At 38.3% G+C, this 15292-nt stretch overlaps 1 protein-coding gene across 1 annotated transcript in view; it reads left to right on the top strand.

The window, feature by feature from the left end:
* The window catches only part of LOC110192760 (scavenger receptor cysteine-rich domain-containing protein DMBT1-like), a 94944-nt gene that overhangs the window by 55917 nt on the left and 23735 nt on the right, over positions 1–15292 (top strand). Inside the window, 4 exon segments of the mRNA XM_078151611.1 lie at positions 4573–4605; positions 9792–10109; positions 10242–10271; positions 13242–13274. Coding sequence (XP_078007737.1) covers positions 4573–4605; positions 9792–10109; positions 10242–10271; positions 13242–13274 — 414 coding nt within the window.

The raw sequence follows: 15292 nt of genomic DNA, 5'->3' as shown, positions 1-15292 counted from the left end.
CTGGCCCCTATGGAAAGATTTTTGAGTTGAATACACTTCATTTTTCTTTTTTGATCCAGATCTAAGATTTTGTCTTTGAAGGGAATTCTCAGTGAAGAAAACCCCTTTACCAGTTCAGATCTGTAACTGCTATACAGTCTATAGACTTCAGAGAGTTGCTTGCAATACTAAGAGATTAAATCATTTGCCCACCATCACCTAGACAGTACGCACCAGAGGACAAACTTCAATTCAATTCAACTCAATTAAAAAACACATTTATTAAGTGCCTGCTATGTACCAGGCACTGTGCTAAGTGATGGGGATACAGAAAGAGGCAAAAGGCAGTCCCCGTCCTGAGGACGGCTCACCTTCCCCTCCGCTTCTTCCCCAATAAGGCTTTAAACCCATCTATTTTTCTTCATTTATAGGAGTACATTTTTCAGGTTGCAAACTTTCCTTTACCCTCATAGCATAGAAAATATTAAGCAGTTACAGATACCTATAAAGGGATAAATGCAATAACACATTTTTATTGACAACCAGTTTATACTTCTGGTTTCATTCCAGGATCTAAAGGGCAAACTAAAGAATTAAATGTCCACCAGAAACTTACAGTTTAGTTGGTGCAACAACTTTTTTTTTTCATTATAAGCGTTAGTAAGAGTAAACCCCTTGCATTTGTACAGCCTGGTGTGCAAAGAATTTTGGCATACATTATCTCTCATTTGAGCCTTATACAAACCCCACAAGATAGATGCTACAAGTGTTATTTTCTGAATTTTACACCTGAGGAAACTGAGGTAAACTAGCATCAAATAACATCCTCTCAGTCAAACAGCTAGTAAGTTACAGAGTTAGGATTTGATCCTAGATCTTCCAACTCCAAGTGCCTCGCTCTTTCCATTAGGAAAGGGTTTGTGAAAAAGACCTAAACTGGTCATTACAGAGAACACATCTAAGGTGCTATCTAAGAGTGATATCATCTCCATTTGGTCACATTATCAGTTACTGAAGAAGCTGCTTTAATACCCTCAAAAGAGAGTGCAGTCCTTCATACATCCCATTTATCAGAAGGTAAAGCAATGCTTTTGCTTAATTCACTGCCATTTAGGCATTTTATTTTCTGTAGCTCTCTTTTTCTGAGTTATTATCACATCAATTTTATAATATCTTTGGACCCCACAAGCCTACATCCCTAAATTTCCAAACTGTCCAAAATAAGGGAGAGTCGAACTTGCTTATATAATAATATTTTTATTTAAATAGTACTCTGTGGTTTTTTATTACTTTCAAAATCCATTATCTCATTGGATCATCATACTACCCTTGGAAAACAGGAAGGTCAGGTACTATAATCTCCATTTTACTGACAAGGAAATTAAGTTTCTGGGAAGTTAAATGGCCTACTCAAAGAAAAGGTCACATAGTTAGTAAGTGGTATCAGGACATAAACCTAGGTCTTTCGACTTTTGCTATTCACACTACCCCAAACCACAGCACCTCTGTGCTTGGAGGTTAATGTGCCTTTGGAAATTTTGGGGACATGTGCGAATCACTTGCGTTTTTCCAACTTCATCACTTCGTGAAATTTCACAGTCTATCCTGTGCTCATGGCAAAAATCAAGGAGAATGAATCAGTCCAGGGATAGTCCTTGTCATATTAGGCAAGCAGAGAAGAAGCAACATTGCTGATGAGGAGGAGGCAAACAGGGTTAAGTAACTTGCCCAGGGTCACACAGCTAGTATTTATTTGATTTGCCTTCTGACTGTTAAAGATTGTGAGCCTCTCACAATAATTGTGATTGGACTTAGGATACGTTCATATGTTTCCTTTATCCATCCCTGCATAGTACTTTATGCACCCTGACTTGCATTTCATTCTGCACTATAAGACACAATATTGTATTGTATATTTGTATATCCCCCTTGCTAGATTTTTTCCATGAGGGGTTAAACCATATTTTAGTTCATTGCTTCATCTCTCCAATGCTGAGTTTTGTATTTAGTTGGCATATAAACACCAAAGGAGGGATGAATGGATGGATGACTGAATGAATAAGTGAAAGTTCCCAGAATCACAAGATCATGTATTTAGCCAGTCAGTCAATAAATACTTATTAAGCATCTACCATATGTCAGACACTGTGCTAAGTACTAAGGATAAAAAGAAAGGGAAAAAGTACTGTCCCTGCTGTCAAGAAACTCACAATCTAATGGGAGAGACAATATGCAACAATTATGTACAAATAAGATATATACTGGACAAGTTGGAGGCAATCTTAGAGGGACGGCACTAGAATAATGCAGGATCAAGAAAGGCTTCTTCAAAAAGAAGGGATTTTAGCTAGGACTTGCAGAAAGCCATGGAAGCCAGGAGGAAGAAATGGGGAGGGAGAGGATTCCAGGCAAGGGAGAGGCTCAGGAAAAATGCTCAGAATTACAGATGAAATGGATCTTTAAGATCATCTAGTCCAACTCCCTTCAACTACAGCTGCAGAAACTAAAGCCCAAAGAGATGGAGTAACTTGCCTGTGGTCACATAGATAAATGGTAGACCTGGATTTTGAGCCCAGGTGATAGTGGATCATAGCTCTGGAGCTGGAAGGAAGCTGGGAAGCCATCTTGTCCAACCTTTTCATTTTACAGATCAGAAAATTAAGATTAGTTATTATTACAAAAAAGGATTCCATATAACAAAGTGGTTTCCATGTGTTGGCTTCAGCACTAAATAATGGCCTTGACCATGAAGATTGGATTACAGTGAATCTCCACAATGAAGCACCTAATACAATAAATATCTCTTTCTGTTGTAACTAATAAGCAGATCTGGGATTCAGATCTGGGGGGAGGTGGGAAATGGAGACTTACAATGTGTGTCTCATTTCCCACCTCCATCACTTGCTTTGATTAGCTCACTAACGAAGGGGAGCAATTACTAAACTATCTAAAAGAGTAGATAACCAGAAACAAATTTTAAAACCAAACGTTTGCTATTTCAGTTTGATTTTAAAATACTTGAGTGGATTTCTAAATTTTCTCTGAATAACCCAGATAGTATATGCTTGAAAGTTGACTCTAGCATGCATTTTTTTTCATGTCACCATTGGAGGTTGGTGTTGAAAATCAGATATTATTTACTTTAATACCATTTTCTTTCCTAACTAGAGACCTTATAGAAGAAAAGTTATTTGCATTATTTTGTTTTGTTTCTTATATTACATTCTGCTTCATTGAGTTATTTTGTACTGAATCCAATAATAAGGTCATCCTTTACAATGTGATATAGCAGAAAGGGGAAACTAGGTGGCACAGCAAATAGAGTATTGGGCCTGGAGTCAAGAAGACCTATCTCTCTGAGTTCAAATCTGACCTCAAACACTTACTATTTGTGTGACCCGGGGTGAGTCACTTAACCTTGTTTGCCTCAGTTTCTTCATCTGTAAAATGAGCTGGAGGAGGAAATGGCAAACTACTCCAGTACCTTAGCCAGGGAGACCCCAAATAGGGTCACAAAGAGTCGAACATAATTGGGGTGGAGAGAGGGGAGAAACAGCAGAAAAAAGATTAGACTTGGATTTAGGGAACAAGTATAAATCCTGGACCTGCCCATTACTGTCTATGTCACTTTGTTTAAGTCCTTTAGCTTCTTAGAGCTTAGTTTCATTCCTTAGAAATGGAAAAGATTAGATTAAGTGACTTCTCTAAGTTCACTTATCACTCTAAATCTATGATCCAGCATGAGTGCATAAATCATTTATTACCATTTAATATTCCTTGTTTTCCTGAATTTATTTTCCTTTTTCATAATTTTGATTCAGCAACAGTAGTTTTTGTTTATATTTTATATACTGGTACCTCCTGAACATTCAGTTTCCAAGCCATCATAGATAATATTTGCTGAACACTCAGCAACTGTACAGCCAGGTAGATTAAAATCATTGCATAAATGAATTATATGAACATTAGATTTATTTGCTATGAAATATTGCCCTTTCTTACCTTTAGAAAAGAGTTAAAGTATGCTAATGTTTCATTCAAGTTAAAAGCTGCCTTGTAAGGCAATCAGTTCTCCATTCATTCATTCATTCATTTAATAAATGTTTATTAAGTATCTACTATAGACAAGGCATTGTGCTAAACTCTGGAGGTACAAAGACAGTATCCAAAACAGATCCCATCTCCAAGGCGTTCACATTCAATTGGAAAGATGCTCCATAGACTCATATAAGTTCAAGGTCCAAGCTATAGTTAAAGATTTAGATCCAATATCATTAAGTAATAAAGATACCATCAAATATTTATCACATATGAATGACACATCTCAAGACTTCACTAAACCTAAGGAAAATAGTGTACCGTTTTGTACATTATTTTTGTACATCCACTCCCAAGTTAAGTCCTCTTGCAGATGTCTCCATGAGAGGAAAAAAACCAAAACTGTAGCATAAGCATCTAACTCTCATCTGCTATGGGTTCTGAAGATGGCAAAGTTGATTGGGACTTACATAGCATTAATACTGTCTTACTTATGATGTTCGATAATATGGTAGCAAGACGGACAGTAAATATGTTTATTTCTCTATGTTGCAGATCATGAAAACCCAGCTCCTTCTAAACCTCAAGGTAAGGCATATTTTTCATGAGTTTTTGCTCTTTTACAATCAGAGTATACCCCTTCATAAAGAAAAAGGAGCGATGTCTGAAGAGTTAAAATTCCAACAATGATATCTGTGTCTATTTCAAAGAAAAATCAAGTGTGAATGGTAGAGAGATATTCTGTTGTATGCCTCACCTTTACATAACCCATTTTTCTTGCAATATTCTTTATAGACAATATTTCACTTATTATTCATAGCAGCACAGTTAGATCATGCAAGATTGCTATCTTCTGTACTTTACAGATGAGGAAACTGGGATTCAGGGAGGTTAAGTGACCTGCCCATGGTCACTTACAGCTAATAATTGGTGAAACCAGATCTCCAAGTAAGGTTTTCTAACTGAAAGTTCTATACTTCCAAACATACACACACACACACACACACAGTATTATCAGATATAACTTGCAATCCAGGCACCTGTGGCAAACATTCCCAATAAAGTGTCTTCCTAGATAAGCAATAAGATAAATTCATTTAAAGATATCAGAGGAAAGAAAGAGACCTCTAAACACAAGACCCTAGTCGGGCCTTGGCAATAGCCCCCAGAACACCATTCCCTAGTGGTAAAGTTAGAGAGACCCATGGGACACCATGAGGCTGCTTAATGGAAAAGCTTCTATACACAATCAGACCATTGAGGTAAGATCAGAATTGGAAAAGAAAAATAATAGAAAACTATATAGTGCACAATTGAAACAACTGAACCCTGAACTAGTTAAACAAGTAACTAAAAATTAAAAATGAGACACAGACAACAAAAATGACACCAACCCAGTTGCAAGCATTTATTAAGTACTTCCTAAGTAGTAGGTATAAGAATTTATCTGAGGGGCAGCTAGCTGGAGTAGTGGATAGAGCACTGGCCCTGGAGCCAGGAGGACCTGAGTTCAAATCCAATCTCAGACACTTAATACTTACTAGCTGCATGACCCTGTGCAAGTCACTTAACCCCAATTGCTTTGCCAAACAGTAACAACAGAAATAATAATAAAGAATTTACCAGAAGTTTAACTAATGTAAATTGCCACAACAAACAGACCAAAGGAGCACAGAAAGTGCTCTAACTGGCAAACATCTGACATTTACCAAATGGTAAGAGATGGCGCCAAAAGAAATATCAGCTCATAATATAAAATCATTTGTAAAATATTACAGAGGTTCATGATTATATGACCTATTGTATTATAAAGCAGACAGAAGTGGTGGAGGGTAAAACCAGTTTAAAGAAAGGTTGGCAAGATATCCAATTAAGTAAAATCACTATAAATGCATTGAATGATGAAAATGGAAAGACAACTAAAAAAGAAAAAGGGAAAAGATTTGCAAAATCATCATAATAAACTATTTCTCCATCAAGGACAGTAGTACCACCAAACTTGGATCTTGAAAAGGCAGTTTTATAAGAAAAGGAAAAAAATGGCACAGGGAACAAAGACATGAAAAAAGCCTTATTAGACCATGTGTTTATAAAGGATATTTGTGCAAAAAAGATACACAATTGTGAGAGTGTTGAGAGACCAATATATAAGGTATCTGAAAGAAAGGCATGATACCAAAGGCATGGAAAAAAATTGGAATTTATTAAAATCAAAAAAGATAACCAATAATCATCAATAACTACTAACCTATATGCCTCCTCACATCAGTACAAAGTCTTTATGAGTCATCTATTCGTGAATCAAGGCTATTAGACTTTCACACATGAGATCAACTAAGGACCAATCTAAAAAGAGAGACAGAGAGAGAGAGAGAGAGAGAGAGAGAGAGAGAGAGAGAGAGAGAGAGAGAGAGAGAGAGAGAACATATAGAGGGTTTATTCAACATATTTATAATATATCATACACTGTGCTAAGTGCTGAGGATACAAACCAAACAAGTAAGATGGACTCCACCCTTTAGAAGCTTACATTCTAATGGGTGAAGACAACAAATAAAATAATAGGAACAAGAAAGGAGAAAGGGGTGGGTCTCTGGCAGTTTGGTTTACAGATAATCAGGAAATGGCCTAGAAGCCCACCTCCAGTCAAAATAAATTGAAATCAGAGTCCAGTATCCCAGGGGCAGAATCTAAGATTCTGGGATGGGGGAAGAAAGATAAGGATAATGCCTGCAGAAGGCAAGCATAGTGTACAGTGTCAGAAAGTGGTGCAGAAATCTGGTTCCAGGCAAGATAAGCCAACAGCTCACTTATAAGAAACCAGGGTCCCAATAGCAGAGTTCAAGGTCCAGGGATCAGGAAGGAGGGAAGAGGAATGGGAGATGAGGATGATGACCAGATATCAGTTGGCATAATGTGGAGATGACCAGAAAGTGAAACCTTAACAGTTCACAATTAACTAAAAGATGCAGAGGACATAAGATCCAATCATACTTACCAAATGATAAGAAAAGAACTGGCAAAACACACATTATGGAAATGTAAATTTGTGCCATTTTTATGGAGGTGATTGAGCAGAGAGTCTAAGTGGTGATGGTGAGGTCTTGCAGATAGTTGAATTTGTGCATGATATTGTGCTGATTCCATCAAGCCCAGAAAAATTGCAGAGACTCCATAATCACTTAAAGACAGTGGTCTGATCATAGATAAAGAATGTCCATTGCCCAGATTTCAGGTTATGCAAAAAGCACAGAGGTGAGATGCAATGTTGTGATGGCCTGCAGTAGATAGAGCATTATGGTTTCTACGTGTAGTATGTGAGGGATAATAAAGTAAAATCAAGCTGAAAAGATAAGCTAGAACCAGACTGTGAAGGGCTTCCAATGCCAAATGGAGAAGTTTGCATTTTATCCTGTAGCTCTCCCCCAACCCACACTGGACTAATAGTTTAAGGTACCTAGATGTAAATGACTTATTCTCCCCTAACCCAAAGGGGCTAGGACTTCTGGTGCTGTTGGCCACAAATCCCTATATGGCATAACCCCCCCATGTCAGTCAACCAATAGAACTCTATTAGCTTTTATGAAAGGATATTTACTGAGAAAACATAGCAAGAATAGTAGCTATAAAACTGTCTGCCCAGAGGATTCATTCTAACTTTGCATACACACAAGGTCCCTGGCAAGTCAGGGCTCAGATTTAAAGTATAACTGGAATGAAGCACATGTGTAGAGAAAAAGACATACCTCCTGACTTCTGGCCCCGGATGTCATTTTCTCCCTTCACAGAGTCTCCACTGTTTTTTACTGGGTATGACCTTGATGATTGATAAGGTCCTCCCTTGCTCAGCTGAAGTGGCCACTCTCAAGGAATGGCACCACCAGGCAACATCTTCCTGTCACTCTTCATCTATTTATCCATAAAGACTTTTTCTCTCTCTCTCTTTCTCTCTCTCTCTCTCTCTCTCTCTCTCTCTCTCTCTCTCTCTCTCTCTCTCTCTCTCTCTCTCTCTCTCTCCTCCTCCTCCTCCTCCTCCTCCCTCTCTCTTAATGTTTCCAAAGTTGCCACTGCTCTTGTAGATGTTTCATTTATGGTTACTGATTCTAGTAACTGGTGGGCCCTCGGGACTGTTTTGATGAGTCAGTAGGTCTCACTAGTCAACTGACTTTCCCCTTGCAAAATATTTGTCCCCCTCAGATCAGGAAATCAGGAAAAAATAAGGATGAAAGAAATAAAGGCACCATGAGTTCATGAAAAAAATGGAGGCTTGGTTGTAGATAATGAATTCAAGCCCCCTCCACTGACCCAACAGCTCATAGCGGTTCTTGCTTTTCCCCATAAGAGAAAGAAAAGCACAAAGAGTGGCAAAAGAGAGGCATATGATTTTTTAATATTCAAACTTAGTTCTGACTCTGGGTTTCCTTAGTTATCAGGCCTCCTCGATCCCCAGCCAGTCAGAAGACTCCTCATTACCCCACGGCACCAACCTCCCAGTCACTCACGCTTGGAAGAAGGTTCACTAAATTGACGTGTAAAATGGGAACCAAGTAATACTTTGTATTCTCTGGATAGCTCATCAGGATCAGCAAATCTGAGTACATTTCAAGGCCTGGGACATCCTTGGCCAGTCCCTCATTTACAATGCTAAAGGAAATAGGGAACCACTGAGGTTTTTGAGCACTGTGATGACAAGGTCAGATCTATCCTTTGAGAACATCAATTTGGAATCTTGCGGGTGATAGATTATAAGCAGAGAGAGAGAGACTAGATGAAACGAAGTCAATGAGATTATTGCAAAGGTGATAGGCAATAATCATCTGGGATAGGATGGCTGTAATGTGAGTGGTGAAATCTCTCATGCAGATGCAAGAGGAGTTGAGAAGGTGGAATCATTTTCTTAATAATCTCTAATGCTTCTCTTTAGAAGGTACTTCTAGATTGCAACAACATTCTTCAGTTAAACGTTTGTTTACGCTTGTTGACAACCCTATGGAATTTTTGGCAAGATTTGGGTCTTAGGCTGAGGATTTTACTCAGCTACAAAATGAAATATTGCATTCTGCTTTCCCTAAATAACCCAACTTGATTTAATTAGATCCCAGTAATTTGTTATTAAGTACTGCTGTCACTTTTTAATGGGGGGGGGAGAGAGAAGTATTTGTTAAGTGACTATTATGTGCCCAGTATTGTGCTAAGCATTTTATAAATATTATCTCATTTGATCGACAACAATCCTGTGAGTTAAGTGCTACTATTTCTCCCATTTTATAGTTGAAGAAACTGAATGACTGTCCCAGGGTCATATAGCTAGGGACTCGAGGCCCAGCATTCTATCTTCTGCAGCATTTAGATGTCTCTGATGGACCTAACTTCAAAAGCAGGGCTATTTTTCATGAGGACTAGATTAATTATAATACCCTAAGGCTGTTTTCAGATGAACTAGCATTTTGAACTATCCTGATGGTAGAGTCTGATGTCTAGAGGTAAGTTCAGCAGTTAACAAAAAAAAAAATCAGTTGCCAGCATAATTCAGCATTTCTATATGATTTCTCAAGGGAACTCAGTTGTGTTTTATACATATAGTGTGAAGGAGCTCTGTACGTATGTAGATGGGGGGAATGTATGATGTCAGGGGGAGAAAGTAGAGGGATAAGACTGGAGAGATAGGTTATTGAGAAAGATAGGAAGGAACCCCATTAATAGAAGGAAGGATGCATGCTGATGTGCCTGGAAAGTTAAATTAAAAGCTAACATTCTGTGTTCTTTGTATTCAGGAGAATGGGCACCACTGCGGCTAGTAGGAGGTAGTGGAAGATGTTCGGGAAGAGTTGAAGTTTATTACCAAGGAGAATGGGGGACTGTGTGTGATGATCTCTGGGATATGAAACAAGCAAATATTGTGTGCAGGCAACTAGGATGTGGCTGGGCCATTTCAGCCCCAAGCGAGGCCCATTTTGGGCCAGGATCTGGGAAAGTTCTTCTGGACAATGTACACTGTAAGGGAGATGAAAATTATCTCGAGCAGTGTTCCCATATAGGCTGGCTTTCCCACAACTGTGGCCATGAAGAAGATGCCAGTGTCATCTGTTCAGGTAACTTCTAACACTCCTTCTCAACAGTCTATCTTTTTGAATGGACAGTATTCTAATAATTAGTTGGAAACGTAAGAACATTCCTATTCATTGACTAATACCTGGTGTTTTAATTTCTCTCAATATTTCCAGATGCTGAAAATTCATCAGTTGTCCTAGCAGGTAAGGAAAGAAAAAATGCTTAGATGCTTACTCATGTAGTAGAAGAAAGAAGAAGGGAAGGAAAACAGATGAGGAAAAAGAAGCGGGGCAGGGGTAGGGGGAGGAAGGAGAGTCCTGAGATTACATGGTGTTATGGTGAAAGCCAGCCTCAGAATTAGAATAACAGACTCTGGTCCTGCTACTGACGTATCCTGGCTGTGTAACACTTGACAAGTCACTTAAACTCTAGGTCCGGGAAATTCTCTAAGACTAAAGTTGCATAAGAATTGACAATCTACATTGATAAATAGAGTTTCCTCACTGTGGAACTCTGTATGCCATTGAGAGCATGGGTCCAAACTCCCTCTCTCTCTCTCCATCATCCATCCATCCATCTATGTGTCTATCTGTCTTCTATCTCTCTTTCTGTCTCTCTCTGTCTCTCTCCAGCATCCACCCATCTACCTATCTGTCTGTCCTTCTGTCTCTCTATCTACATGCATATGTAGTCAGATATATATTTATATATGCGTGTATATTTAAACATGCATGCACACACATGTATGTATGTATGTATATGTGTGTGTGTGTGTCTATATATACCAAAACCTAGTCTTATTATTGTGGAGTAATGGTGGGCGATGCTGAGTCTTATCTTTATTGAACTTTCCTAGCATCCATGATGCATTACTATTTTCTCAGTTCATGGTCAAAATATTTCAGAGCTAGTCATCTAGTCAAAGTCCCTCATTTTACAAATAAGGACACAGTGGTTTAGAGAAGTGAAATAAGGAAATAATATGAAGAAGCAAAAAAGTTTTCCAGTTTCCCATTATTAATGATTGCATTTTAATAGTGGTATAGTTCTAGAATGTCAGAAAAAATATTCCTGTGGAAATACATCTAAAAGCAAAATACCATTTTGCGGGAGGTATTTGGAGCAATCCTATAGTCAGGGATTCTGAGCTCTGGCTCAGTGGGTTGTGAAATGAGTCCACATGGTATGATAAAAAGAGCCCAGGACTTAAAGTCTAAAATCTTAGGTTTGAGTCCTCACTTATCAAGTACTAATTGTGTGAACTTAAAGAAATCACTTTGACCTCTATGATCTTTATGTGTAACGTGGAGAATATCTAACATACCTTGGTGACCTCATATAACATTTGTGAGGACCAAATGAGAAAGTGTACATGATAGCCATAATGGCTAGCATTTATGTTATACTTCAAGGTTTGTAAAGTGCTTTATAAATATTATCTCATTTTATCCTCACAGCAACTGTGGGAGGCAGGTACTGTCATTATTCCCCTTCTATAGGTGAGAAAACAAAGACAGACAGAAGTTAAATGACTTGCCCAGGATCTTCACTTGCCCAGCTATTTAAGTGTTCGAGGCTGGATTTGAACCCACTTGTTACCAACTTCAAGTCCCAGGCTCTCTCCTTTGTACCACATGCCTACTAAACCTTTGAACCATAAAGCATGATGAAAATGTCAAGTATAACGAGGTGACAATATATTTATTAGTAGTATAGATCAGTGACTATAAGGCCAGCCTTGTGGCCATTTATGAAATAAGCAAAATTTGTCTCTGAGTTATACTATCAGTAGTAAGACCTGGAAGGGGCTCTGGAGATTGTTTAATCCAATCCCCTCATTTTATAGACCAGGCAACTTCAGGCCTAGGGAAAGTAAGTCTTGTGTAAGCTCACATAGTACGTGGTGAAGTCAGGATTAGAATCGGGACTTTAATGGTATCTCCCATCCCTCTTATGTACATCTGTCCAGTGCTTCTTGACTTCCCAACACAACACACTGTGTCACTACACCAAGGTTCACTCCTGCCAGGCAGTCCCCACCCCCCATATCCCATGCTCCAAACTCTTCTTTCATTCTTCCAAGCAAAACTCCTATTTCCCCGCTGCTCTTATCTCAGCTAGGTACCAGCTTGAAAATGATAAATAGATTCACAATAAAATAGTGTAGGGTTTGGTCTAGAGAAATGCTGAGGTCTCTTCCCCCTCTAATATTCTGTGTCAATAGTTTAATATGTCATCAAGATATATATATATATATATATATATATATATATATATATATATATATATATACACACATACACATATATATACATCTATACATACATATGCATGCATGCATATATATACATATAAATATTTACATATTTATACATATACATATATATGTATATGTATATATTTACTTATATATGTATGTGTGTGTGTGTGTGTGTATATGTATATACACACATATATGTGTAAAACCTTTCAGGAATATCTATTTTAAAAAGAAGAAGCCTGGAGGCAGCATTGAGTCAATCCAAAGGAACGTCTCAGATAATTAATTTCAAGTTGTATGGACAGGAGAAGGGCTTTTGAGGAGGAAGACAGGAGTAAAGAAAAGAGACATTTCACACATTTAGATGACCACCTGGTTGGTTGTCGTCCTTTGTTATCAAAGAGGACCAAAGTGACCTCACTTGTTGGGGTCAAGTTACAGTGTTGTCCAGCTGTGGCTGCTCAGATTAACAGGAGTTTGGAAAGTTCTACCACAGGTCAGGCACAAATAGTGCATGTGAACATTTGGGGTGGAGATGTCTAGATCTGCATATTTCACGTTTCTTCCAAGCTACTGCAATCCTGTTTTGCTCATAGAATACAGCACTGTCTTTGCTTCAGTCTCTTCAGAAAGACCTTGAGAGTGTTCTGCCATATCATCCATGAGACCAAAGTCTTTGCAAGGAATCCCTATAAAAACAACTTCGAAGGTCCCTGTAAGCCTAAATCTATGCCCCAGGGTTCATGCCCCCTTGAGTCTCAGCTCCTCTAGGAATGCGTAACATGAACCAGAATTTCATTTCTTTAATTTTCTTTGTATTTCATGATAAGAATGAATATAATTCACCAAAGTCTGAAAAGTACCTGCTTAGTTAATTGTCGATTACCTTTTTTTTTTCTGCTAATTTTGACAGATCGTGCACCCGCTGTTCCTGCAATGATAAACGGTGAGCTTCCTACCAACCATGTGCTACTTAGTGGTGTATATCTCACTAATTTAACATGTTTTATCATCATCTAGCTGAAGTTATAGAGAAAATAAGTAAGGGAATCTTCTAAGAGAACAACTGGTAGTCAGGGAACCATCCTTTCTAACCAAAATGCTCACTAAAATCTGGATTCCAAGCATAGGTTTTACTAACCAAAAGAGGTTTCATACTTTACAGCCCTACCAGTTCACTGGTAGGGCCAGTGAGGGGCAATGATGTGGTGGCTAGTACACTGGACCCACAGACAGGAACACCTGGGTTTAAGTCCCACATCAGACACTTACTAGTGATACTGAGCAAGCCACTTAAACTTTTGAGCCTCAGTTTCCTCATTTGTAAAAGGTGGATGCTAGCAGCACCTACCTACCTCACAAAGTTGTTGTGATGATCAAAAAAGATAGTATTGGTACAACACTTTGTTTACCTTAAAGCAGTCAGTTCACAAGTATTTATTAAGCACCTACTATGTGCCAGGCACTGTGCTACTTAAATGTCACCTATTACTATGATTAGTTAATAAGATCAGGAAGAACAAGTAATCAATAATTGTCACTCTTCTTGGAAATCTTGATGGAGGCCAAGTGCAAATGGTTAAAGACCAATTCAAGAGCAGACAGTGTATTTATTGCTTGTTGTAAGGTAAATGAAGCTTGCCTTTCTCACACCTTTAGGCACCTTGGTGAGACAAGAATCTGTCTCGGTTTATTAATCTGTAAAATGGTAGTACCTGTTCAACCTCTGTCCCCTCCCCAAGAGTTTCTGTAAGGATCAAATGGCACGATAAATGTGAAAAAACTTTGTAACCACAAGGTGCCCTACAGACGTAGGGCTTATTATTTTCGGGAGGAAGAGGAGAGATGAGAGTGCAGATAACACAGGACAGCCACTACTAGAACTCGTTTGCACTTCATGCCAACCCTGTGAAATAAGTACCATAATTACCTCCCTCCCACTTTACAGATGAGGAAACTAAGTTTTAGGGAAGATAAGTGACTTCTGTGGCGATATCACTAGTAAGTATAAAGGACAGGATTTTAATTCAGCTCTTTCCTCAATCTAAGTTGAGTCTTCGAAAGTGATGTCAACCTCAGATAGAAATGGGGGCAATTGAACCATCCCTGCCATATTGACTTAGAAAACTACCAATTAACGTTATCTATATTCTGTTGTATTTTTATTTATTGTGTTAACTATTTTCCAATTGCATTGTAATCTCATTCCAGCAGCACTCAGGAATATTGCCTGTTTCATATAGGCAGGCAATTAATTGACTTTTTTTTAAAATTTTTTTATGCAGTCCAGTGGGGGACTGGCCATGTCTTTGGCATCTCTGTTCTATGTTGCCATGTTTCCACTACCAGAAAAGCAACTTAAAGTGTATGCCCTACTTATGGTGGGTCCTAGGTGTTATCTTTGTATAAAAAGAAGAGAGCATTTCTACATTTCCCAGAATTTTACTTAGTACATTGAAGTAGTAATTTGTTAATTAAAACTAATGGTGAAACAATTGGGACTGCCTAGCATAACCAGGTAATAGAGCAAAAGTACAAGATGAGAAGTTGACAAAGCAATAGAGATGTCAGGTTAGTACATATATTTGTTTTTAAAAACAGTAGAACAGTCAAGACATTTATAATTTTATATATGTGCTTTATTCCCTAATTTTCTATGGTTATACAACCATCTTGACAAGTTTATATCTCTCACCCTATCCACTCTATCAAAGCCCAAAAATGTAACAACCCATGAGAACTTTTATTGTAAAGAAGTAAACAGGAAATTGGGGCAACTAGATGGCACAGTGGACAGAGCACCACATCTGGAGTCAGGAAGACTAATCTTCCTGAGTTCAAATCTGGCCTCAGATACTTACCAGTTGTGTGACTCTGGGCAAGTCACTTAACCCTCCTCAGTTTCCTCATCTGTAAAATAAGCTGGAGAAGAAAACAGCAAAACACTCTAGTATCTTTGCCAAA

Source organism: Phascolarctos cinereus, unplaced genomic scaffold (genome assembly GCF_003287225.1).
Source record: "Phascolarctos cinereus isolate Bilbo 61053 unplaced genomic scaffold, phaCin_HiC Scaffold_3;HRSCAF=262, whole genome shotgun sequence".
In the NCBI taxonomy this organism is placed as follows: domain Eukaryota; kingdom Metazoa; phylum Chordata; class Mammalia; order Diprotodontia; family Phascolarctidae; genus Phascolarctos; species Phascolarctos cinereus.
Note: the sequence above shows the minus strand (reverse complement) of the source record. Positions and strands in the feature narration are given on the sequence as shown.